This window comes from Python bivittatus, unplaced genomic scaffold (assembly GCF_059951505.1).
Source record: "Python bivittatus isolate LINGU-HERP-01145 unplaced genomic scaffold, Pbiv_v1 ctg000670_np1212, whole genome shotgun sequence".
NCBI lineage: Eukaryota > Metazoa > Chordata > Lepidosauria > Squamata > Pythonidae > Python > Python bivittatus.
Genome location: NW_028277094.1, coordinates 12172130 through 12198916, shown reverse-complemented (window position 1 = coordinate 12198916; position 26787 = coordinate 12172130). Strand labels below are relative to the sequence as shown.

At 45.6% G+C, this 26787-nt stretch overlaps 1 protein-coding gene across 2 annotated transcripts in view; it reads right to left on the bottom strand.

Annotated features, from left to right (window-relative positions):
• Positions 1–26636, bottom strand: part of LRCH2 (leucine rich repeats and calponin homology domain containing 2) — a 31708-nt gene extending 5072 nt beyond the window's left edge. Inside the window, exons 1-21 of one of the 2 annotated variants that reach the window (XM_088151481.1) lie at positions 26305–26636; positions 18128–18272; positions 17116–17242; positions 15607–15712; positions 15369–15505; positions 14764–14897; positions 12792–12879; positions 12038–12149; positions 11124–11221; positions 10934–11001; positions 10690–10794; positions 10206–10283; positions 8967–9035; positions 7536–7584; positions 5688–5804; positions 3492–3536; positions 2482–2532; positions 1837–1894; positions 1010–1119; positions 713–850; positions 440–517 (exon numbers count right to left, since the gene is read on the bottom strand). In XM_088151481.1, the coding sequence (XP_088007607.1) occupies positions 440–517; positions 713–850; positions 1010–1119; positions 1837–1894; positions 2482–2532; positions 3492–3536; positions 5688–5804; positions 7536–7584; positions 8967–9035; positions 10206–10283; positions 10690–10794; positions 10934–11001; positions 11124–11221; positions 12038–12149; positions 12792–12879; positions 14764–14897; positions 15369–15505; positions 15607–15712; positions 17116–17242; positions 18128–18150 (1791 nt within the window). In that variant the 5' untranslated portion in view covers positions 18151–18272; positions 26305–26636. The remainder of the gene's footprint in view (positions 1–439; positions 518–712; positions 851–1009; positions 1120–1836; positions 1895–2481; positions 2533–3491; positions 3537–5687; positions 5805–7535; positions 7585–8966; positions 9036–10205; positions 10284–10689; positions 10795–10933; positions 11002–11123; positions 11222–12037; positions 12150–12791; positions 12880–14763; positions 14898–15368; positions 15506–15606; positions 15713–17115; positions 17243–18127; positions 18273–26304) is intronic. The other variant, XM_088151482.1, reaches the window with a different exon arrangement.
• Between the last annotated feature and the right edge of the window lie 151 nt (positions 26637–26787).

Genomic DNA, 26787 nt, shown 5'->3' with positions numbered 1-26787 from the left:
ACACAAATCCTCTTTCTCTGCAAGAGAATGGGATGGCGGGAAGGGCAGGTTTCATTCAGGGGACGGCTGCAGTTCAAACGGGTCTCACCACCATAGGAAATCAAAATGCCCTCTGCCTTTCCCCATGCGACCGTACGTTTTTCTCTTTGAGATGCACAGAAGCGTCTACCTTCTTAATACTCTACAGCAGGGTTTCTCAACATTGGCAACTTTAAGTTGTGTGGACTTCAACTCCCAGACTTCCCCAGCCAGACGTTGAGAAACACTAGTCTACCGGGTGTAGTGGGGATCCAAGCTCAAAACAGCACCCCCAAACGCATCTCTTCTGAACAAATTCATTCTCTGTCTACCCTGATTACTAAACCCGTACCTGGAGAGGGACATTATTAGAGAATAATGTCCACAACAACTGGAGTCATTAAGCACCTCGGCAATTTACCTGCGGCACACCCAGTTTTTTACAAGCATCCAGGAAATTTTCAACATTTCTTCGGCATTTTGCCATACTGAGCTTAGGCTGTTAAGAGAGAGAAGGAGAACCATCAAGAGAAATGTTCAACCAAGAATGCACCCGGAGGAGCAGAAGGGGCAAAATATGTCTGTCAACTTTATTCACAAGATTAAAGGGGATTTACTTAAGGCTCCGAAAAGGTCCAAAATACGAGTCTGGAACTAGTCTTCAATTATGAGAACAGGTACACAGCTTACTCACCACAGCTGGTGACGGGACATGAATGCTGGCAACAGACCGTGGTCTTATATGGTTGGCCAGGTGGCACAGAACCACCCCATCCATGAGCGCAGCTCCAATATCTTCGGGCAAGCTGACTTTCAACCGCGACTCGAGATTCTGTGGCAAAGAAGGAGGCACACTGAAGATAAAAGATCACGGTTCTCAGGCAGTTTTGCAAGATATTAAGTTTTGCACTCCAGCGGGCCACTGGGTACAAGCATTACTGATCCAGGAAAGCAAGCAGCCCCAGCATCTGTCCTATTAAAGGAAAATTACATTGCGCAGCTGCTTAATCTGTTCCCTTTCTTCCCGCAGATGCTCCATTTTCCTTCTCATGGTGAATCCAGGGTCTACAGTGCTGTAGTCTTGACGAGAACGCCCAAACGCTAAAAATGGAAGCAGAACATGTAAAACAAGGTTGTTTTAGAGAACAGCTCGCACAGTGCACTGGCAGCACCTCCCCCCTCCACCATTATTTCTGTTCATCTCAAATTCAATAAATTAAAACTGTTTCTACGTATGACAACTGCGTTAGTCAAACAAGCATCAGTAGGGGGGGGGGTGTGTTTCAGAAATGGATGCCGCATACAGAGACCACGGAGAATTTGTGCAAAGGAACAGAAACCGGGAGTGCTAGTTGTCAACTAATTCTGTTTGTGTTAAAATAAAGGGCTCTTGATCGATGTGGGAGAGAAATGTCCAGCTAGATGAGAGACAGGCCACTTGCCCTTTACTAGCACAAGCCCCTCGACTTAGTAGTGGCAACCCAAGATCCCACTGCGTCCCTGTGGGGGCTGCAAGGCAGGGCTTCTGCCACCAAGGAACTGACCCTCCGTGTCAGCCTTTCTGCCGGAGTGCCCTGGAAGAGTTTCCTATTGTCACCGTTCTTTTAAAAAGAAAACGGTGAAGTTTCCCCTTGCGTTTGGCTCCGTTCACCTCCTCCGTGATGCCTTTGGCAACACAGCTGCCTGGTCTTCTCCCGCCCTGCCTGGCCCTTAACTGTCCACCCCTTGTTCTAAACTCAACCCCTCTGTCCTCAAACCCCCAACACCAGCATCTTCTACACAACCTGTCTTCTGGCACCCACCAGTTGCAGCCCTCACCTGATCGGGGCTTTAGTCCAAAAGGGCCATGAGAATTCCCGTCTGTCCGTTCATAATCCTGGAAGGGGGCAGGGAGGAGAAGAGAAGCAAAGCTGTTAGAGGGCCACGGAGGGAACTCAAAGGCATGCAAGCATCTGACATCAAGGTGCTTTAGTCTTCTCACTTGGCTGGAAAATTACCATACAGAGAAGATGAACAGCGCTTGCCATCTCCCATTTCCCTCTTCTTGTCTGGCAATAAGAAGCTGGGGGCCCGCTGCCTTGGGGGCCATAGCACGGAGGCTTCCTGAGAAAGGTGCATTAACTGCTTATAAAATGACAGGCCAGGCCAGTGCAGTGCCAGTACACAGAGCTTCATGGAAGTGGGAAGGGAGACATTCTTTCAAAAGGTTCTCCGAAAATCCATTTGGTAACATGCTTCTTAAAAATGGAAAGGAAAGTGTTCAAAAACTTAGAAACCTTAAATAACTTTTCTGCTTCTTTCAAACATACATTGTGGCCAACGCGTGATATAGTTCAGGTCATTCTTCAAGTGAACTTCTATTCTGTAGGCATCTCCAATTACACAAAAATTGCATGTTTCGGTCAAAATCCGCTGTGTGACATTAACACACATATACAGAGACAGACAGACAGAGACTTGTACCTCAGATGACACGGGGGACTGTGGAGACACATTAGTATGATCACTGTCTTGCTAAAAAAGAACAAAACCAAGAAGATGGAAATTATATGATGAAATGTTTTAAAAAGAAAAGTTTGGCAAGACAATATATAAATGTGCATGCGTACAAAAACATATTTTCCCAAACAGAGACAAACTGCTAAACGCATGAAGATGCCAGGCTTGGAGACGCCATAACAGTAACATCTGAGCGTGGCTCCCTTGCAAAAGGATAACACCGTCGGCCAAGGGCCCAGAGTAGCGCGGCAAAGTCGCCTGTTGGGCAAATGGGATTCCACTATCATCTAAAAATCAAAAGGAGCTTCTGCCTTTTAATAAAACCGGCTAGTCAGAAAAGGTGCTATCAGATATCCCTGGTTTTTAAGATGCTTCTCCTTCTACATCATCAGCTAAGGAACTTTGCTGGACCAGTATCTACAAAGCTACTGCTGCCCTTAAAGCATTAGTGATATAAATTTGATTTATAAATAAATAAATAAAACTAAACATTACAAATAACTTCTCTTTTTAAGCCTTTTTAAAATGTGAGATCTGTTCCCCTCGATCACCCTAAATTTTTACCAGATTATGGCAGATAAATTCTTCCCTATTTTTATGTTTGGTGATTTATTAAAGTGTGTAGAATCTATCCTTCTGCAAATTCCAGGGCTGCATAGAATTAATAGAAACCTATGTTTAAAAAATGGCAGAACACTGTAAAATCAGCTTAGAATGTAAGACCAGTTCCTGGCCAGGCCAACTGAGATTTTCAGGAGTGGCAGTCTCAACAGACTTATGAGAATATCACGTTGCTTTAAGCCATATCAAACTAGCGGGCTGTCAGTGTAAATTATTCTTAAACACCATTTCTTTGCGGGGGGGAGGGAAATACAGGAAGATTCTACAGAACAAGAATTTAAAGTAAGAACGATATTAACCAAATCCTGGGTTTCCACCATTAAGTTTCATTTTCTATTACACTCCTAACTTACCTCATCATTTTCATTTCCACTGGAACTCTTCCGCGAAGACTTGTACTGAAAAACAGTCAGGTTTTATATTACGTGGTTTTTGAAGCCCGTGTTTTTTTTTTTTAAATCACTTCTGATTCTCTGCTTCATCACTCTGACCACGTTGTCAGTCCGTCCTGAGGACAGGACGGAGACCCAGGGCTATTCTGGCAGGGCAGCAGAGTCTCAGGATGCTCTCTTTGGGGCTTAAAGTGCTGGTCAAGAAACCATATATAATGTTTAGGCTCAGTGACAGAGACAATGAACTGGACTGGCTCAGCAGATGCAGAATTGCATGACTGACCAGCTCTCCATAGAGAAATGTTCATCAGCACATATTCCCATAATAATCCTACGTGTGTTTCCTTAAGAATAAACTCTACTGCCCTCCAAGTGATTTATTCCCTAGCAGGCATTCTAAGATGACACTGTACACCTATTAAAGTAGGCCTGTATCTCAAGCATTGGCAGATTCCAAGATACCAAGCTACTTGCTCCTTGTGCAAAGGAGCTTCTGAAGCAGGAGGCTTCAACCAGGCCTCCCCAACCCGTCGTCCTCTGGATGCGTTGGGGCTGCCAGTTCCAGAATTCCCAAGCTGGCCTGGCTAAACAGTCCATATTTTTCCTACTCTTACTGCTCTAAAAAATTTCTGCAATAAAGCCCCAGCCCTTCTCTGATGGGTTCAAGGAAGGTCCTGAGCCAGATGTCAGGTGAATTCTTCTCCTGCCTTTTTACCCAAAGCAGACTTTGCCCTGGTGACCGAACTTGAGAATTTCATGGGAGAAACGATCTGAGGACCAAAACAAGGACCGCGGAACCATTTTGCCCAAAAATGGTTTCGATGCAATTCAGAGCAATCACTTTGCTTTGAACACAGCCTTATTGCATCTCCCAGACATCCTCCCTGCTAACTGTCACCAGCTCAATGACAACGCTAGTTTCACAAGGCAGGATCTGCTATTCTTCCATTCACGTTGAAGCTTATCACATACGCAACAACTGTATTCAGCCAGGGACAGACAAACGAGTCGGGCTTCGTGCACAGAGAAGACAGGACTGCCCCCTCATGGTAAGTTTTTCCTTTTGGGTTTCAACTGGTTTGCCTTTCTCGAGTTAGACAGAACAAAGTCTCGACAGCCTCCCCTAACGGATGCTCTTGACGAGCTGGGAATTCCGGGGCAGCCCCAATGCAGCGGGGCACCGGGTTGGGGAAGGCTGGGTCAAGGTTGTTCACTCACATTGCAAGGGCGGCTAAATGACTGAATCACCCGGGGAAATCCAGATTATGTTTACACCAAGTCAGACCAACCAAGAGTGGGAGGTAGACAGGAATTTGAGTAAGTCAGAAGAAGAGTATGAGATGTTTTCTGGAAAAGATCTCATGAATGTCAGAAATATACAGCAATCAGCTATCTGGACACAGAGCTTCTGACCAAAAGAGCTGCTGTTTCACCAACCGCTTTTCCCTAACCTCCCCGTTCCACTGTATTTGGTTTATTACATGGTAAGCTGATCCTTCAAGGTAAATAGCACCCTTAAAATATTCGAGGCGCTTCCTGCTTTAGAGCAACCCGCCTTCAAAGCAGTCAAGGCTCAGCTTACGTGGAAAAACTGCCAGACAGACTTTCTAACCTGCTTCAGCTTCAGCTCTCAGGAGTAAGTGAGCTTGCTGTAGAGGGCAGAAAATCTACTTTGCTTCCGAGCATTTTAAAAGCCAGGCTACTCTTTGGTCAGTGACTGGAAACCCTTTATGGACTGAAAGTGGGGAAAAAACGAACTGGTGATTTATGGGTTTGATGGTCAGAAAGGGTAGATTATGGAAAGAAGGGAGTTAGGGTGTAACTTCGAGAGAGGATAAAATTCAAATGCATTTTTAATTGTTGCGAAGAAGATTGGAAGCCATTTCTTTATACTGATTTTTTTCTTTTTCCTTGTTTTCTATTTCTCTCCTTTCTCTTTCACTTCTATATTCTTTTCTCACCACTTTTATTTTCTTTTTCTTTTAACTGTTTTTATTCTGTTAAAGTTTTTTCAATAAAATTAATTAGACAATAAAAAACAAAAGCCAGGCTGCTCTTAGGGTTTCTGAAATTTTCTCAGGACAGAAACGGGTTTCTTTGCTTAGACTGCTATCACGTTAGCTGACATGCACTCAAGTGCGTAAAGCGGGGGCCTACCTTGAAGTACTCCCTCCTGATCTGCTTGCTTCGCCGCCTTTCCTCATTCTGCCAGATTACCGGCTGCACCTCCGGCCAGTGCGGATCATCCGGGTGGCCCTTCTGGCCTTCCAGAGACTACGGAGAGAAAACAGCCTGTAGGCCTCGACAACGGCTTTGTATCTGTTAAGCTTACTGGGATCCCCCCCAAATCTCTGATGAAAATGAGTGACGTTTTTCCTGAACTAGCCTTCCTCAAGCATTTGGCTCCAGGTGGGCAATCGCCAGCCTTCATCCGGCTGGGAAAAGCGATCGTAACGAAAGCTCTGAAGGCCACTAATATCTTGCACGCAGGGCCCTCACTCATGCTCCCTGGCTTCATGTTTAGGGTGCAGTAAATTGACTGCCTAGAGCTACTAAGAGCTTCCACTTCCAACCAAGGACATGGATTGCCTTTGCAAAGGTTGAAAACAGAACAAAAACAGGTGAGCAAAGCAATTAGCATTTCCACTGAGACTATGTTATATAATTGGCGATGGTTAATTCTGCTTCATTTTCTTATTAAATCCAAGTCATACATTCATTGCATACTTACAGGAAAAACTAGCTGACCAGCTGATCTATTGATACACAGATTGATCTACTGATTTATTCACTGATAAATAAATATGGATGCAGTTCACTAATTCACCCACCTACCAAACCTAGCAAGGTGCAATTGGTTTGGATTAAAAATCAAGAAATGCCACAAGCAGTATGAATCTTGAGGCAATCGGCAGGGTTACAATGCAGATCTTACAATGCTGCGACAGGGCAGCGCCAGCCATTGTTTTCACCTTGAGCATTAGTGACTGAAGGGAAAATGCATAAACATGTCCAAGAAAACAAAGCAAATTGTGAATAAATTGCGGCGCGGACAGTTCTGAATGCCCCTAAGGGTCCCATATAACCTCTCTGTTACGCGAGCTGCATCAACTGCCCGTTTGCTTCCGGGTCCAGTTCAAGGTGTTGGTGATCACCTTTAAAGGCCTTCATGGCGCAGGTCCAGGTTACCCGAGGAGCCGTCTCGCCCGTTACATCCACCCTCCCCGCTCGGTCCGGCAGAGGGGGCACGCTGCGGACCCCACCAGTCAGGGAATTTCGACTGGCGGGGTCTAGGAGGGGTCCTTTTCTGCCGTGGCCCCCGCTCTGTGGAACCACCTACCACGCGAGGTGTGGTGCGCCCCCACTCTCACGGCCTTCGGGAAGAGCGTGAAGTCCTGGCTACGCCAGACGGCCTGGGGGCCGGATGGGGGCTCGCACCATTGTAACTGACTCGTGGGGTAGTTGATTCTACCGCCCCCCCGGTCATCTTGAATGTTTTATACTTTTTATGCATAGAGTCTTTCTATATAGTTTGATTCTTTAACTAAATTAACGTGGATATTTATATTTTTAACTGTTTTTGAACTTTGATTTTAATTTGAGCCGCCCAGAGTCACCGTCTGGGGGAGATGGGCAATATACACATGTAATAAATAAATAAGCCCAGGGAAGCCTTGGGGTCGCATGTCTTCATCCAGCATTACTGAACGTTTCTAGAATTCCCAAGCTCCCCTCACAGCAGCCTGATCGGTATTTGGGGCAGTTATCAGATGCTTCATAACGACAGAGCCCTGCACAGTCGGTCACAAGGGCTGCAGATGGTGCGAAGGAATCCCACCCAATTACCCGGTGCCAGGCGCACTTTCAATGAACGAGGCAGCTCACCGCAACCAAAGCGATAAAGAGCGATCAAATATGGGAGCGGAGAAACATTTGTAACGAACGAGCAAAACAATTACAGCTGTCCAGGGAGAGACGCTCGATGCTTATGCATCTCTGCATTACCTGCCAGCCGCAAGGGGAAGACGGAGAATGTGCTTCATCTGCAGAAAGGCTGCACAATAAATACACACGTTGTTAGCTTCAAAAGACACCCCTTTCTTTTCCTTCCTTCCTTCCTTCCTTCCTTCCTTCCTTCCTTCCTTCCTTCCTTCCTTCCTTCCTTCCTTCCTTCCTTCCTTCCTTCTTTCCTCTCTCTCTCTCTCTCTCTCTCTCTCTCTCTCTCTCTCTCTCTCTTTCTTTCTTTCTTAAATGTATAAGGCTGCCCACTCAGCACGTGACTCTTCACACTGCTAGGACCAAGGCAGCCAATTTCTAATCTGACATGATATACATGAAATAAGCATGAATATTTATTTATAACCAGATGACTTATGAACTTTAGGACTGAAAAAAAAGAAAACTAAAGAATAAGAACAATGTGAGAAATTAAAACATTTCAGACATTTGCAATAAAAGGAGGATTTTTTTTTTTTTTAGAGGTCCACATTTCTTTGGAGGGGACCTCTGGGTGGGAAGCCGTCCCTTTTCTCCTCCCTTTCAAGGGCTATGTGAAATGGAGGGGAGCGGAGGGGCGCTTGTGGCACTGAGGCCTACGTTGTTTGCTCCATGGCCAGAAAATGCTGACTGCAAGCTGCAGTCAGCCAAACTTTCTATTACAGCTCATAGGAAATGTTCGGCTACAGAAAAATACCACTGAAGCAGGATTATTTTCACATCATTATTTGTCTTTGGGACATCAAGAGATCTGGAAACGTATTCTCGGTGGAACCCAGGTGTGTTCCTCTTGATGTATAATCCGCACTGGGGAGCTCTGAAAACTTAACAGCAAGACTAATTGTTTTCTCAAGTAGTGAGAAGCAGGAAAAGGTGTTTGAAATGTGACAGGAATTTTTAATTAATTATTTTTAAGTAAATGCTTTGCTCTGGAGAAGGCAGAGCCAAAGACAAAAAGGGTGGGCTCTCAAAGGAGGGGGAGAAGCAGGAAAGAAATTCCACTGGGGCCCCACTTCCCACCTAAAGAGGACCTAACCCTTTCCTGTCAGCTCCAGAGACTGTAAAAATCTGCTTTGCTTCAGCAGCGTGGAATCTACGGCGTTGGCAAACAGCTCCTCCAAAGCAGAGTCTTCAGAATCTGTTGCAACGTCCCCCAAAGCTATTTCGAGAACAGTGATCCTCAAGAGCACTTCATGCCACTGACATTTTTTCCACGGATATTTTCCAAAGAGATGGGTTAAAATAATTTGGGTGACCCCCACGGTGTAAAAGGGTATTTTATATCAGGGATATTGGAGGGTAATGTGCAGTTTTCGAAGAACAACGGTGTCCTCTTCAGAGACCCTTTGTTTCTGCCTGCCCCTCTGCCAAATCTTTTCACACAGTGGGGTCACACCAATTATTTCAACCCGCCTCTTCCCACCCCGCAAAGCCCTGTACCTTTTTTCTGAGTCCACAGTCTGTTTTGGCCGGTTTCTTGTGCTTGCTGGGGTGGCGTGATTCAGAAGCCTAAAAGCAACAGAAACGCGCCTGAGTGACCGGCAGGCTCCCGTCAGCAGCACGTGCTGTGTCCGCTCTGGTCTTATTCTGCCTCTTCCAAGCTCAGCATCGACAGCCTCATCTGTCTGTCGACTGCTCCTGTCCCCTCTCTCTGGAGAGCCTCGAGAAGCCCAGGCAGGCAGTCCTGCCACTCCCCTGCCTGGCTTTGAACCCCACGGACACCTGTTGCTCTGAGGGGAGGCGGCAGGGGACAGTCCCTGGAGGAGTCCGTTTGGGCAAGGCGCCGGAGGAGGAGGGAGGGCGAAGCCGTGAGCGGAAGGAATAGCAAGGAAAAACAGCGTGGAATAAGGAGCGTGACAGGAAAGGCGGAGAGGAATAGCAAGCAGGCCATAGCGCCCTCAACTAGGGTCGTCTGAACAGAATCCCACCCTCTTAAGGGGAGAAGGGGGGACCGGGGCTGTCTTAGCTTCCCCGGGTCTCAAGGGACAAAGGGCAGGGTGTTCCCCAGCTGATGAACAGGCCCAGGGGAGGTTTGCTGACCCCCATGTCTGTACAGGAATAGTTCCTTTTTCTTTAAGTACTGCCAAAGCACGGGAACCGCATTAATTTATCCCTGAAACAGCATCTTCAGAGTCTGGAACTGAGTTTCCAGGTAACAGCTCGAGAGAAACTTGCTTTGCAATTTGGGTTGCAGATCCCTTAATACATTCTCAGCAGTGGGTATTTTTCCAAGCACAGTGTAACTGGGGACTCCCTGAAGCAGGGATGTCTGCAGGTGGGGTCCAGAAAGGCAAGATGGCGGCTGCGATGGGGCAATGGAAGCCCCACCTGACGCACATAAAAAACGGGCAGAGCTTCGACCCCACCATCGTGGCTGCCATCTTGACTTCTTTTTTCACCATACCCTGAGGACCCCCCTGCCCCGAAATCCCATTTCTATGAAGGAGGCAGATAAATTAAATAAACAAACAAACAAACAAACAAATAAATAAATAAGACGGCCATCAAGCTTCTTAGGGAAGCTTACAGCACCCAACATCCTGGCTAAGTTTTTCTTCAATTCCCCTCCTCAAACGTGTCTTCGCCATGAGGACACAAACGCTGGAGGAGGCTGGTGAGGTTGCTGTGGCTGGTCTCCCGCACTATCGTGTGACACCCCCAGGCCAGGGTCCCAAGTACCTGGATGCGCGTCCTGCCACCCTCGTCCTCTGGAAAAGCTTTTCACTGAATGAAGTTCTATAGCTTAAAGGCCTCCGTCTGAATTCGCATGCCATGTACCCCAAGGTGGAGGAAGGAAGCCATGAAGATTGACAGGAGAGCCGTTAGTAAAGTCAGTAGAAAAGAGAAAGAGGAGAGCTGTAACACGGTTAAGTCAGAGAAGGCAAAAGGTTTCACAGCCAGGCTGTGAAGTATAACCCTTTCAAGATGCAAGAACAGGAGAATTTTGAGGACGGGCTTTCGGTATGACTTTTAGCAGTTGCTTTAAAAGACCGAGGTATGTATTTTAAAAGATAGCAGTCAGGTTAGCCATAAACTAACTTTTTTTCTTTCAAATCCTCTCTCTCAGCTTCGACTGGTCTAGTTTTTACAGGCTATACGAGCAGCAGCCAGGGCTGGCTCTCGCCGAGCTCCCTGCTCCTGGTGGGACCCAGAAGCTTCATACCTGTTCTTCTGCTCCTGCTGCAAGAGCTGGGCCGCAATTTTCCGCAGGTCGGTCACGTCCTTCAGCTCATCTTCTTCTTCAGCCAACGCCTTTTCTTTCTGGATGCTAAAAAAAAGGAAAAAGGAACAAATGTTTCTCTTTGGATTAGGTACTTCTGCCAAACAGATCCCCAGCGCGAACGGTCACCACCAGTACTTCCCGTTTCTCATCCCCAAACCCCGATGGGGCACTGTGAGGGACCCACCTCTTCTCATCTCGCCAGTCTTCACGGGGTTCGCTCTTCTGAGGCTTCTCAGCCGGCTTCCCTCGTTCCTTACACATATATTGGGGGTAGAGGAAGGGAAAAAAGGGGTGCAAAAGTCACATTATGTAACTTTTAGAGCCAGAAAGCCTCCACTGCTCATTCGCTTCATATACTTTTAAGCTACGGCTACCTTAATGTAACAGATGGATGGTCCAGTTTGGGGATCTCCTTGGTCACAAGCTGCCACATCCTCTGAGCTGGGATCCAGGTAATCACACACATCAGGGTCTAATGATTAGGTAAAAAGGAAAGACGGGAACAGGCAGGAGAGGGGATAGATCTTGTTAGACTGAATGTATAAACGCGTCTATCTCTAAGGCTCTAGGCAAATACAGACATATTTCATTCATCTTCCAACTGCCTCCATGTGTAACAGCCCAACTTGGGACTGCTATAAAACCCCAAAGACAAACCCAACATGAGTAGAGACAAGCCCTCTACTCACTGCTTATACGCCACAGCGTGAACTCTTAAAGGTTCGACTCAAATCATCTGCGCAATGGCTTGGGAGCCTCAGAGATACCTAGTTTACCAGTTTCAGTTCAGATACCAAAGCGCTGTAAATTTGCACTACAATAACACGTTTTGTCCAACTCTTTCTTCCCCTTGAACAGCCATAAGAAGATCAAACCATTCCTTTTTGCTTTTAAATTAGGCACGCTTTAACAAAGAACGACTGTTAGGTTAAGTGTGCAAAGGGCTTTTTCAGAGAAGAAAAAGGAGGGTTCAAGCAACTGTGATGGGGACAGCTGGCTACACTATAACTCAATTATAAGTTTCATTTCTCTTTAATTTCTGAACAGGGCTGCATTGGATGTATACATCTGAGGCTCTCTGAGGCCTGTTCCCATATTGCTAAGCCACCCCTAAATATGTCAGGATCGGCTGGGGAATGCTGGGAGTTGCAGCCTTAGCACATCTGGAGGGCATACAGCTGTGTTATGCTCTGACTTCCATTTGAAGCAGGGTAGAGCCTCCCGAAAGAACCCTGGGAGTCCCCAAAACCTAAACATCTGCTCGACCACCAGGGATGTAGGATCTTACCTTTGTGCAACTCAGGTTTGTTCCCTAGCAACTGATTGTCATTTCGGAGCGTCTGTTCCCTTGTTGATTCCGACACCTGAGAGTGAAGGCTGACTGTGTCATCATCAGATGGCTGGGGGGGGGGGGTAGAAATACAATTAAGAACATCACAAATGTATTGCATTTGTTTTTCTGATGAACGCTCATTATTAAACCATCTTCTAAAGAGGCCAGTGTGATGATAGGATCACAACTACAGCATTCCTGAAAAAGCAGAAGGCACACTTGCTTCTTTTATGGATCATCCAATTCAGACATTCATTCAGCGAGTAAATGGTTGTCAAAAGCACATCCAGAAATGCTTCAGTTGCCTCTAGTTTCATGTACCTAACCAATAAAAAAGCAACATTTCAGGGAAATTTGATTTTTTTTTTTGCTATCAAATCCGTAACCCAAAGTTAATGCATTTCCTAGCAGCTTGCTCACCAGTTGTGCTGTGAAGCGATTCCTGTGCAAGTTGGCCATACAACTGTGAGAATTGTGAAGTTGCAACACACTTGGAGACACCAGATATGGGGAGGCTGATGTATACTACTTCATTGCACTACAGAGCAACTTCTAACACATGTAGTGAAATCAAATGGACTGCAAAGATTTATCAGACAATATCACGTACTTCGAGGGAAAAAAAAGAGATCCTTCCCAAAACTGATGGAAAAGGGGGGAAAAGACCTAGTTCTCTCCTTTTCAACCATATAGAAACGAGCAGACTTACTTCTGTTGTGGATAATCTTTTATCGCCATTATCGCTACCAATTCCAGAGTCTGGGCCGTGATTTTTATTGGGGTAGAAGTCTTCTATACTGTAATAGAGAAGAACCATCTGTTACTAACACTGGGAAGTTATTTTCAGTTCTCCAAAGAACTGCAAACAATGTCCTGAAGATAGATTGTCTACAAAGACTTGAAGCAGCAGATGTGAGGCCTGATGTCCACAGCAGTTAAAGGGCCTGACTTCCCAGTTCCCAAGATTTTACTAGGTCTTTGTGCTGGGTAACAACTTCATGCTCAGAACACCATAGAATCCGACATATATGGACGTATTTACCAGGGTCAGGTCACAGGCTAGAAGCTGAGCTTAGTAAGAAAAAGAACTTCTGTGCTATGAATGTTTTGAGAAGCCTTTGTTGCCATTGTCACCCTAAGTAAATACTTAAAACTTCCTTTATATACGCCATAGACGTGAGGATTTCCTGTCCTGTATGCTGCCCATCATTCCTTTCCACCTGCCTTTGCACTTAACTCCGTGGTGCATCCTTTCAATTAACCTCTGAAATTACCACGATGCCAAACTACCTCTAGGCTGGGCTTGCACTGTCAGCCCCACTAAGCAGACCAGGCCAGAAAATCGACTCTGAAAGACTAGAACTATACTTCATTGAGCTGGCTATATCCCAGAAACCTGGAAGCCTGACTGTGTTTCATCTCCCCTCCCTCATATACCCCGGTGAATCAGGAAGGGGCCTGCCTAAGCCATTTCCAGATAATATCTTCCTTCCCAGGACGTAAAGACTGTTTCAGCCCTTTTTGCTTATGTAATGGTTCCTGCACGGTTCTGCCAAGGCCATCTCCCTTACTTTCTATGTGTACTGATCAAAGCCTCAGCAGAAGGAGGACCCTGATCCAATTGCAGAAACACACTGGCGTTGTTGTTTTTTAGCACTCCGGTTAAGAATCTACTTGAAATATTTTTCAACAGATTACACAGATGAAGAGATCCAAAGTCCAGGATCAAAAAAAAAAAAGAGGGACAGCTGATCATGATTCTGACTGCATATTTGCAAATAATTTTGTGAAAAAAACCACCACAAAAGTTCTCAACTGAAGAGGAGGAGTACTCTGATTTTCCTCCTCTTCTAACTAAAGATATAATGAAGTTGTTTTGGCAGTAGATGGCAGACTTCTCCTTTAGTAAAACTGTTCTGGATGCAAGTAGAAGAAAGTGGAAGAAAAATTTCAGGAGTCCATTTAAGTCTTGTGGAAGTGGGGAAAGTGACACTTAATGTTAATCTTACCTAATTCCTTGCTCAACTGTGAGGTGAGAAAAGACTTGCCCTACAGTCTATGGCTGACCTCCAACTGGGCCTCCATTCTCCTGTTATATGCCCATTCTTCCTTATCCAGATGTTGATATCATGTATGTAATTGTATTACCAAGGAACCCAATGCAGACCCAACACTAAACTGGTTTAGCACACATGAGTAAGTCAGTTCAGACACCACTCCCTTGCTCCTGTACAGCCCTGAAGAAGGGACTGGACCTGTGGCCTTCCCAAAGAATGCCCAGCAGCATAGGCAGTAATGAGAGATGCTGATGACATGGGCCAGGACTGAACACCCTGAACTGGCTTGGACACAATGGTAAGCTGCAGTTGGCTTAAACCAGGAAGTGTATGTGTCTAATCTCATCCACACTGAAGAACAGGGACGCTGCTCTTGCTCCCTGGGCCCAACAAGCTAACTTAGCTATACCTTAGCAGTGATGATTGACACGCAAGGGGAAAAGAGATGACAGGGGAAGGGAGAGAAAACTGAAACACCGAGAGAGGCAGTGCCAGGAATGGGACGACTAGAATAACCTTAGCCTAGGAGTGATGAAGTTCCTGGCATGACATGGGATTCAGAACAGGCCCTAAGCATTTGCAAATGCTCATTTTTTACCTTTCAAGAAGGAAAGACAGCTTTACCTGTCTGTGAGCGGCTGAGAAGGGATTCTTCTTCCCAGGGAAGGGAGATCCAGAGAGTCTGGCTTCTTATCCATTCTGAGGCATGCCTGAACACTGAGGAACTTAAAAATGTGTACTTTGCCCTTTAAGCATATCTGTTAAGAAGCAAATGGGGGGGGGGGGGAACCAAAACAGAATTTGAGTCTGATGGGTTAGAACCCTTTCCATTTCTGACAGCCTTTCCCAGATGTGTGTGTGTGGGAGGGGGGCATACTGTAAATCACCCTAAGCTACTGAGCTGCTTCTGGGGCAGCTGGCTACGCCCAACTTTTTCATCAACTCTACGTGCTGAGATGATGAAGCAGAACACTAGCTCATTTTCCCCACAGCTTTGGTGATTGCAGGAGAGACCTTCCAGAACCAAAGGTTCAGAGACCTGCCCCCCTCCAGCTATATTGGATGGAGCACTGAGAAGCGCTCAGGCAGAAAAGGGGCTTCCATCTGATGATGTGGCCAAACAGAGCCTATGCCCTTTCTCCACAGAGCAGCTGAAGGAAGAATGAAGCTGAATGCCACCCATGACCCCACCACACTTCTGAACTGAAAAAAAAGGGAGATTAACAAACCTGGGCTGGTGGTATCTGCATTGGATTATTATCCAGAACGATGACTTGCAAATGACGTAACTTCCGGTAGCACACAGGGATCTCTGTGATTTTATTACAAGAAAAGTCCAGCTTGACCAAAGGAAGCTCTCCTAATTCTGTTAATTATAAAGGAAGAAAAAGGTGAGATTCAGACATTATAAGACACACGTCTCCATGAATCAAAAAGAATGCTGGGAGAAGATGGAATATTGCTTACCATCAGGTAACATGTGGAGATTGTTTCTTCTTAAATTTAATTCTTTTAACGAGTGCAGTTTTCCTATTTGTTGGGGAAGGACCTGGATCTCATTGCAGCTAATATCCTAAGTTAAGGAACAGAGAATCAGAATGTCCAAAAATTTAACAAGCAGTTTCTGACACAAATGACTTAATCAAGGGAATATGCTTCTTGAAGAGAGACACCTGTTTTTTAAAAGAGGCAAGGAAATGCTTCAGTTTTGCTAGAAAGGGAAGGGGGAGGATTCTCTTAAAACAGATGTTTTTGGCTTTGCCTTCAAAGAAGGCATCTCTCTGAAATAGTCAAATAAACCATAGAGCAGTGTTTCTTAACCTTAGCAACTTTAAAATGTGTGGACTTCAACTCTCAGAATTCCCCAAACAGCCATGCTGGGGAATTCTGGGAGTTGAAGTCCACACCCCTTAAAGTTGCTAAGGTTGAGAAACACTGCCATAGAGTCTTAGAGTCCAAAGGGCCACAGAGTTCCACCCCATGAACCCGAATGAAAGCAATTCCTACAGGTGACTATTCAGACTCTGCTTAACACATCCAGTGAACGGGAGCCCACCATCTTCTTGGTTCAACAATCAAACTGGTCTTACTCTTAGGAATTTCTTTGCAAGGCTAAACGCACCTAACTCCTTCAACCTCTCTTGAGATTTGGATTAACTTCTTGTCTCCAGACCTTTCTCTGAACTTGTGGGGCACAGAACCAGGCAATGAGAATTCTTGTAGAACTACTGATCCACATATTTTATTCCTGCCTCACAAATAAAGCTTTTATGATGCAAAATGAAGTCCTCTGAATATTATTAACCCTGAACTATATCAATAGGAGAGAAGAAAGCAGACAGAAGGGGCAGAATGTGAGGCAAAAAGTCCAAAGCTACAGAAAAAATTTCATCGCCAAATTTAAAGAGTTCAACATTATAGTAACTATCATGCAATAACAGAGAGCCAGTTTGGTGTAGTGGGTTAAGGCACCAGGCTAGAAACCAAGAGATGTGAGCTTTAGTTCCGCCTTGGGTACAAAGCCAGCTGGGAGACCCTGGGCCAGTCCCTCTCTCTCAGCCCTAGGAAGAAGGCAAGGGCAAACCACTTCCAGAAATCTTGCCAAAAAATTGTAAGGACCTGTCCAGGCATTCCCTAGGGGTCAAGACTAACTCAATGGTATCCCTCTCACGCACACACCAAAAGAACGAACCACCTAACTTGCAAGATAAAGCATTCTTGGAAACTCAAAAGCTTGCACTCTATTGTGTAAATCAACAGTCAATGACGCAATGTAAGTAAACAAATAAATCAAGCAGATGAGACTTTTATGAACTTGGGGCCACAAGACCGGGAAGCCTGAAGCTTGCCCATTACTGCTCTAGACAATTAATTTTTCTACAGGTTGCAGTCCAGTTTGTTGACGAACAAGGGTGAAGCCAAAGGGTAAGGACCAGATGGTTTAAGGATAAAGAAGGGTAAAGCAATTATATATACCAATTCCATTAAATCTTTCAATTTTCCAATTTCTTCAGGAATGGACACGAGCTTATTATTGCTGACAACCAGAACTTTCAGTGGCAGATCAAATAGGTATTTTGGCAATGTAGATAAGAGATTCCGGCTAGAGAGAAACAAAGACATTTGGGGTTAACATCTGGCAGCTACTAATTGTTCGTGTTTTGAGATGCAGAAGCAATTAAAATCACTATGTGCTCCATTTAAATTGACTCAGTGTTTAGTACTTCAGTACAAGCCCCGCTGGTAGATCACAATATATAAAAAGCCTTCTCGGCAATGCTGTTTCATCTCACGAGCACATGTAGGAGCAAAACATTCAACACCTACAATAGCATAAATCGGGGGTGGGTGCAGAGGGAGAACAGGTCTTTGTGAAGTCTTCCTCCATTTCTCTCTCCTCTCTGTACTCTTTTTGTGAAGCTCCGGGGCAGCTTCTCTTTTCTGATCTTTTCTCCTGCCCAGCTGCCTTAGTTTTTCCTCCTTTCATGCTAATTTATCATCCTTCCATTGCTCTGTAGATGTACATAGCATGAGAGGAATTCATGCATTTTACTTTCTGTATCTCCTTTAAGCTCACATGGGAAAGTGGGGATTGTGCACACTCTAAACCCAAAATAGAATACAGTATATTTGAAAGTAGCAGCCACAACATACAGAACAACATTCCTTTCACTGAGAAAAAAAGGAGTTCTCTAGTACTGTGGTCAGTTCAGCTGTTTTCCCACAAGAAGGCAAGATCAGCAATGTTCTTTCAGCCTTCACTTAATTCCTAGAAACCGCAACCTGAAATATCAAGTGGTAACTTTTGCATCTCAAACACCACACTGTGAAAGAGAAACATCAAGAACAAAGGTAGCCTCCCTTGTACAATTTTACATTTTGGCAACCTCTGAGCTGTACACAGCATGGAGTGGCGAATGCTTTTCTAGTCATCTTGAGCAAGAAGGCTCCCTCTGATGTGAAACGATGAGAAGAAAAATGGACCTACCTGATATTGAGATATGTTAACATCTGTAGGTTTTTAATGGCTTCAGGGATAGATTTGATGCAATTGTGATACAAGTTCAATGTCTCAAGCGGTGCAAACTGCCACACATCTGGAGGGATTTCAGTAAATCTGTTCTTGGAAAGATCTAAAAAAGGAAAGCAGGAGAATACATTTCCAAGGCTCATCTTCTGATTACCAATCAAGTGTCCTATTCCTGAATGAGATCAAGAGGATGTGTGGATAACCAACTAGTAATCTGATTTTATAAAACAATTCTACAGTTGGAATCCGAGGCTATAAGCTGGGAAGGGGTTATTTTCTGCTAGAATGCAGAACCCAACATACAGGCACATCTGGAAGCTTACCATGACCTGCCCTTCTAAGAGAGGAAGTAAAGAATTCACTGCAGCGCTTTCCCCCAACAATCCATTCTCCTCCAGTAGAAGCCGATTCCTCCTGACCAGCAAAGGCCATCTCAGCCCTTGAATCTTCCTTCAAACTGAATGGAGCCCAACCACTTCATTTGGCCACCCCATTTCTGCTTAACCTCATCAGTCCCCCTGCAGCTGAGGCAGGGACCTCTCACCATTTTTACACAACCCTTTAAATACAGTGTGCATGAATGGCGCACGGTATTACGAAAATCTGCTGCTGCTGCTGCTGCTGCTGCTGCCCTACAACATCCTCTCCCAGCGATCTAGTCCAATAAAACAAGCCTGTGAAATAGCCATATTGTCTTTGGAGAAACTCAATGCGGATTCTTTTCAATGCGCAAATATTTCCACCATCAGCCTAGTGACTCAGTAAGCTTTCCCAAACAAAGGTAAAAAGCAAAGAAGAACCAGCGGAAAGAAGCCCAGATCAATGCAAACATGACGCAGATACAAGACACTGAACAGGGTATCTTTGCCCTCATCCCTTTGTGCTCTTTGTTGCCACATGAACAGCAAGCACAGAAGGCTGATTAATCCTTCCCAAAGTCACAGCTTCCCCTTCCTTGTCTGCAGACCTTTGCTAATTCTTCATTCGGCCAGGAAAAAAGGGAAGCCGTCAGAACACTCTTCTGTTTCACTTATTAAGAACCAGGGCCTTGTATGGTGTTGGAAATATCACTTACAAAACTCCATGCAACAAAAAATACCATTTAAAAATCCTCCTATTGAGATGCCATCAAATTTGAGAAATGTTAAACCTTAGGATATTTTTATGAGAAAGATTTATTGGCCGTACTTGACTCTAGCTGCTCTAGTTAGAATATATAATTTCTAAGAACGGGCAAAAACCATTTTTAGAATATATTAACTTCAAATCTAAATACTTTAAAATGCCAAGTAGAATAAGGCCTTCAAATGACACCAAGAAGAGAACTTCCAGCAGCAGACAGAACTTCCACACACCAGAGAGACTGGGATAATCTCTCCGATTATGGTCTGTCATGTGGAAGACAGGACACCTTCAGGGACCTAGCAGAGGGTCCTGCGGGACCCAAACATTGCTGCATGGACATGTTACTTTCTTCTGTTGAATTCCTTCCATCTTGGGGGGGGGGAGTTGTATCTATTCAACTGTATGCAACTATTGTGAGTACCCTTGAGTGGCCAGGAAAAACTATTAAATTTGGGGAAGGGGGAACCTAGCTGTAGAAAAAGTGTTGCTAAGTAATGTCCACATGTCTAGTCAAACACTCTACTCTAAGAACTTCCTAGTTCACGGAGACTGATAAGCAGAAGTACAGAACAAACAAGACAATCAGCATCTCCCACTTTGTTTGAATGACGACTGAGAGTTCTTCAGGGACTGAAGCTTTGGTTCTCCTGCTGGACATCCCACAATTCCCAAAAGTACTGCAGGTGAACAAAGAATGCTTGTTTGTTTATTTAACTGGCAACAGCTACTAATCTAGAAATGAATGAGCAATTCCAAACATGTATCATTTGAAAAAAAAAATTCTAGGGATGGAGAGATTACATCCAACCCTATTCACTTGCTTAAAACTCCTTAAAGTTCTTAATCTGGTCATCTTCTCAGCTGAAGAAGGCACCCCAAGGATCTAATCTGTAATGGAGCATCCCTGGAAGCAGAATAGGAAAAAACTTCTTTTAATCCTTGAAATTCTGCATATTGCCACCAAAGTTATAGCTAGAGATCAGGGGTACAAAATTCTAGACATGAAAGGGTGCCAAGAATAAATGCCTTGTGTATCTTGCTACTGCTTTCAAATGATCATCTGGATCTTTGCGCTCCAGATCTATTAACTCTACAAAAACCTTCAGCACATAATACTGTGCATTTTTCACTACAGAGACAGCCTTGCGGCTTCTGCACACCTGAATACTTCTTTGTCAATTCTCAAGCCTAATTAGCTTGATTGGGTTTTCATTCAAACAATTAAGTTCAGATTTATTTCTTTGCATGGTGCCAAAACTACTTGCCACCAGGATTAGAATTGGAAATTCATTTAATCTTAGTATTCGAGAAGTGATGAGCAGTAAGAAATAAACCAGCAGCAATAATATAATTAAGTGCATATGTTTAATGGAAAAAAAAATTTTTTTTGCAAATTTATCCTATGTGCATGTAAACTCAGGAGAAAGTCACACTGAATTCAGTTGGATTACTTCCTACAAAGTGTGTATAAAATTGCACCTTTCACATGCAAATTTGTTTGTAGATTCTATTTAAAATGATCTGGCTTACTTCTGAAAAGTAACATGCACATTACTGAGGTTAATCAGGAAAGGTTTAGTCTGGAATAGAAGAAGTTCTGCTTGCTTTGCATTACAACAGACGTTCAACACACAGCAATTTCTGCAATCTAAGTCCCGATCAACACAACTCCTAGCATTAATGACACTTGTATTATCTTGTTAAGCAGCTGAATAAAAGCTACCTAGTGGGAAACAGCCACAACAGTTTAGGGTTAGGCAGGATGAGTCTGAGAGTTCGACCAGTTGTACCTCCTCCCCGAGCCTAGTCAAGACTCTGTTCAGCAGCCAGCGACCCCTACCATGACAATTCAGTGTTTGTGGTTGAACAGCACAGCAGAGCATCTCCCACTGGCTGCCCTACTAGCTGCAGGGCTGCCCTCACTAGATTGTAGTTAAATTAAAAGAAGCAAGCTCTGAAGTTACAAAGAGAGCATGTTCTTCACCACAGGCTAACTGGCAGTCAACTGGCCAGATGCCAGTCCTTCAAGTCACCAAACCAACCCCTTCCAGAAGTGCACTCCATTTCTCTTTCAAATGCATATTTTCATGCCCTGGCTCACCTCTATGGCACAGAGAGCTTTCCGCCCACACTGCTCCCATCTATCAGAACCTGCACACACCGATCATCAGTGCAGCTCTAAGACCCTAATTCTACGTTTACACCTTTAAAGTGTGCCAACTGAAGTCATAAAAGGTGCCCGTTTTCAAGGTGCTACCCAGATCGGATGGAATTCCATTCCTGAGAAGCCATCCCATCTTTCAACCCTTCCCTTTGTTCCAAGAAAGCCTTGACCAAATCTCATGTTAATAACAGCTCTGCTATCACATTCCTTTGCCGGGCTTAGCACTGACATGCTGGCAAACTGAGAGTTACAATCTCAGAGAAATCCTGTTCCCTGCAGGAAGACATGGGAAAGGAAGTATAATTCTGCACTTTCCAAAGTCGCCAATGCATTTTCTTCCAGTTCAGATCCTAGAGTGGAGGCAGGGGAACACCAATGACAAGCACTGATGGTCAATTTCATCATTTTTTTTAAATACTACTTAAAAGTAAACTTTCAGCTAACAGCCCAGCAGATTAGTTTGAAGACAAAAATATCCCACCTATCTCTGTACAAGAGGCTGAATTTGTCCACCATGGGTGAAGAGGCAGATGTCATTTCCAAAATCTGACATTTTAATTATAAAGTGTAATTGTTCTGAGTGCAGATAATGCTGGAAAGCTTCTGGGGTGTGAAAGGAGCTTAAACAGCTAAATTACAGCTTTGTGCATTAAGTTCAAGGTTGCCTCTTTCTGATTGAGGAAACTGTAAATTTAGACTGGATTTTCCCTGTGTTTCAACTGAACTCTATCACTTTCAGTTAACACAAAGGGGGAGGGATGGAGGGAAGAGAAACATTTTTAATCAATATCCAGAGAAGCTCTGTTAGTCTGCTGTAGCAAAAAACAAAGAGTCTTGTGGCACTGCAGGAATCGTATGCCATAAAGCATTTATTAGCCTTTAAGACATTGCTACTTTTTAATACATATATTCATCACAGATGTTGTAGAAAATCCATTGAATCTTCAGCATTAATTTCTTTCCTTCCTGGTTATCTGCCATGGGCAAAAGCAGCAAGATCTTCAATAAGGATATACTGCTTGCAATCAAAACAGCAGCCTAACAAGCTGCACTGTTGACTTGTCATTTTCACACTGCTCAGCTGTGAAGCTGAACGTGTGTATTAATTCATTTACAAGAAGGAATAGATCTTTCCTGGTTGCGAAGGTTCAAGTCAGGATTTGTTTTTGGCACATGTAGGCCAAGAACCCCAGCGCAAACTAGGGCAGGGCACCTAAAGAGAAGCTTCTCTATTTCTTTATTGTAAAAAGGTGAGGTAGCATGTCCCAATGCATCTTGGCTCTATCACCGTAAGCCACTATCTTGGCTTACTGTGATGTGTAAAATAGCCTGAAGGGTTATGCAAAAGGTTGATACAGTGGAAGGACAGCAAGCAGAGATGACCCGATCTCTGTCTACGTAACAGAATCATTTAGGAAATTGCATCTGTCGCTCTGAACTTATATTCTGGAAATGGGTCAAGGGAAATGTGACCTTCTTAAATCTCCAGGGCACCTTGCAACCTTTTTGCCAGCATCAACTATGCGATCTTTTTGGATTACCTACCCAGTGGAAGACAGGAGACACTCTTTTGCAGGAATTCAGTCTCTTAGCTTCAGACTATGGCCTCTTACCTTATATCCCCAAGGCTATATAATGTTGTTGATAGGCACGTTGTCTAAGCTGAGATGCTGTAACAGTTGTTCTCAACAAGCCTGCATGCCCCTTAAAGATCACATTTGTAATTTCAGTTATCCACAGCATCTTCCGTGACATCAAGCGCCTACCACCAGTTTCAATGGGGACCGGGGAATTCTGGAAGTTGAATTCTACGCACCTTAAAATTGCCAGGGTTGAGAAACACTGAGCTAAAGCATCTTCTATACAAAGGTCCTCTAATCACAGTTATTCCCATCCTGAATACTACAGCATACCGTAAGTGGGGCCACTCTTCCATGGCCGAGAAGTTATTATAGTTAGCACTAAATGCGAACACTAGGCTACTAATCAGGAAGAAGTACTCAGAATCTGACTCAATGGCCTGGAACCACAGCCCAAGGCATTTCTTTAATGTTCTCTTTAGAGGTCCTTCTACGGATCTTTTGGTGGGACTCTTTTGCTCTGCAGTACTCCTAAGGACAGAAATCAAGGTGTACCTGGTCTGGATGGCAAAGGCAACATGTATGATTATTGATTTAACAATTGCTTATGCACATTCAACTAGAGTACTTCAACATCTGCACAACAGAAGAACGAAGACTCTCAGCCTCGCAACTGCCATACAAGGCTCAGAGAAGAGATCTGTCTGAATGCTATTCGTCTGGCACAGCACTTGGGCCTGGCATTTCTCCCAACAAAAAGCAAATGAAAAACCTCCCAAGTTTTATATCCAAACCATGCAGCTACATCATTCAACTCTATTTCACCACGTTTTTCCAGCAAATCTCTAACCACAGGCAGTGGCTATGTTTTCCTCTTTGTGCCTTAAGGAGACACTACCTGCAACATTTAATTTCTCCTCTCTGTAATTATCAGCATTAGAATTCCTTTTAAAACAAGGAGCGTTCAGGAAGCCACATTCTATTCCTGTTAAACAAATGAACACACAGAACAGGAACCTCCCTCGACAATAACTCTGCCCACATAATAACTGGCAGCTAAAGCTTTTGCATTCTGCTGGATAACGTGTTTAAAATTTTATTTTAAAAAAATACATTCAGGAACGCCTTGGATGAGCTCTCTGAGGGCTTCTTCATGGACAGCTGGTCCACGTAAGCCCTTCTCAACATTTATTATTATTAAATTTATATTCCACCTTTCCATCTGACAGAACTCTCAAGGTGGTGAACAGAAATAATAAGTAAACTTTAAAAATACATACTTTAGTAATGAAGTTATTATTAATTCAGATGAGCATGCCAAAGATGTGTACTGGCACTTTTTCTGAAAGTAGGTTAGAATTAGAAATTAGAAAATAGGTTCGATTAGAAACGAAACAGACTGAAGAACCAAAACCAAGGAAGCACATTTCATAGCTTGGGAACAGAACGGAAATCCATCTATGTGCCTCCTGTCATCCAAGCTTCTCTGCTTATTATTAATTATGTCTTAGATTTACAGTTAGAAGAAATTCAGGAATGAATTTGACTTCAAGTTAAGCAAGGCCGGATGATACATGGTTTCAGGTCAAGCTTGACTCCTGGGGACTTCAGGGAGTCAAGGAGGCCCAACTTCACTTAGTTCACAAGACCAGAACAGATCAGCCCGGTGCTGCAATTGCTGAGGCTGAAGATGTCTATGCTCATAACAGGTAAGCAAACCTGCCAGTAACTATGCAAACCATAATCTAATTTTTCATCTGACATTCTGATGTTTTCAGAGCAAATTTTTCTGATGTTAAACAGCAAATTAGTACTCAACAGAAACTGCCACAGCACTGAGCTCTCACTGACAGAAGAGCTGCTCCACCCCTGCGTTTAGAATGATAAAGCTACCGACTAAGTTTTTTTTCAATCTTGTAAAGTCACTTTCGAGGAACAGAACAGAAAAGCAAGAGGATAGATTTAACATAATTTACATTTCTGAAGGATAGCCTGATCCAACTTACATAAAGCTACGATTTTGCTAAAACCTAGGCTTGCATAATATAACAGTATAATAAATAATATTTTTGAATATTAAAAGTGCAGATTTGTGTAGCACACTGTTTCTCAACCCTCCCTCCCTGAGCTCGAAGACACACTTTACCGATTGCTGCATTTCAATCTTCAGCCCCCAGTCTACATCCAGCCATAATATTCATCTACATTAGAGGAAATTGCCATTGATGGCAGCTTCCTCCATCTGCAGTTACTCGTGTCTTCAGACTAATCTGCTATTATCCGCTATAATGACACCAGCCTGCCGTTCCCATGCTCTTCTGCCAAGACCTGCCTCCATGCCCCTTTGTATCCCAAACTGCACCAAGAACTTCACTTCCAGCTGCTGACCACGCCAACAGCCCACCCTTGGCATCTTTACCATCTTCTCCCTACAACCCGGGCACGTAATCCCGCCCCACCCCCCTCCTCATCTGCACCCAGCAGCACAGTGAAACTCTCCCCACTGCTGAGCCAGCCCTTCTGCTCTGGTTGCCCCTCCTTCTTCCCCTGTCCCCACCGGTTCTAGCACACACCTTCCAGGCCACCCCATCCCACCCCTGCCCTCCATTCAGCCTCTCTGTATCACCCTACAAGAAGCACCTTATTAACTGCCCAGCAAATGAAGCCAAGCCCCTGCCTTGTGCCCCCCGCAGCCCCTGCCCCCTTTGCTCCCGTCCCGCAGCAATCCCTAACCAGCCCCTCTTCTCCCCACACGGCGGGGCCCCATTCTGCACCCGAGGTCAACCAAACCAAGCAAAGCAAGGGGCCATCAAGACACCCCCAACCCAGTCACAGCAGAGACACGGCCTACGCAGTAACAGACTGTCAGGCAGGGGATGATGGGACCTGGAGAGCAGGGCCTAAGGAGTCGGGGTGGGGATGATGCGGGCTAGAGAGCAGAGTTACGCAGCAAGTTGATGATGGATCCTGGCGCGACCCTTCCGGGGGGCAGGAAAGGGGAGTCCGGGGGTGAGGGGCCTGCCGAGCAGGGCGCAGGGGTCAGACTGGGGATGCTGGAGGGCACAGCCTCAGTCAGCAGGCGAGGATGATGGGACCTCGAAACAAGGCCTAAGGGGTCGGACTGGGGATGATGGGTGCCGCCGCGACCCTCCTGAGAGCGGGGGGGCCCGGGCAGCAGGGCCAGGCGAGGCGGCGGGCGGCGCCGAGGAGGGCCGGGCCGAGCGCGATGGGCCGCGGGGCGCCGCGCACCATGGGCCCGCGCTCACCGGCCTGCGTGGTGTCGCTGAGGTCGTAGGCGGCGGCGGCCGAGAACTCGCGCAGCTTCCTGCCGCTGAGGCAGAGCAGGCCGGAGCTGCCCGCCTCCTCCAGCGTCTTCTCCAGGCTGCGGCCCGGCGAGGGGGCGGCGGCGGCGGCGGCGGCGGAGGCCGCGGCGCCGCCGGTGGAGAGCCCCGCGCCCCCCCCGCTGCCGCCCGCGCCCCAGGCCGGGTAGGGCAGCGTCAGGTGCGCCGGCAGCCCCAGGCCGGGGCCCAGGAAGGCCGGGCCGGGCTCGGCGCAGGGCGGCGGCGGCGGCGGGGGGGGCGGCGGCGGCGGGCGGGGCGGGCGGGGGCCGGGCGGCGGCAGCGACGAGGAGGACGCGGGGCCGCCCCCGCCGCCCCCCCGCCGCCGCTGCCGCTGCCGCCTCCCCCGCCGCCGTCGCCGCTGCTGGCCGTGGGACCGCCGCCTTGCCCGGCCGCCATCGCCGCCGCCGC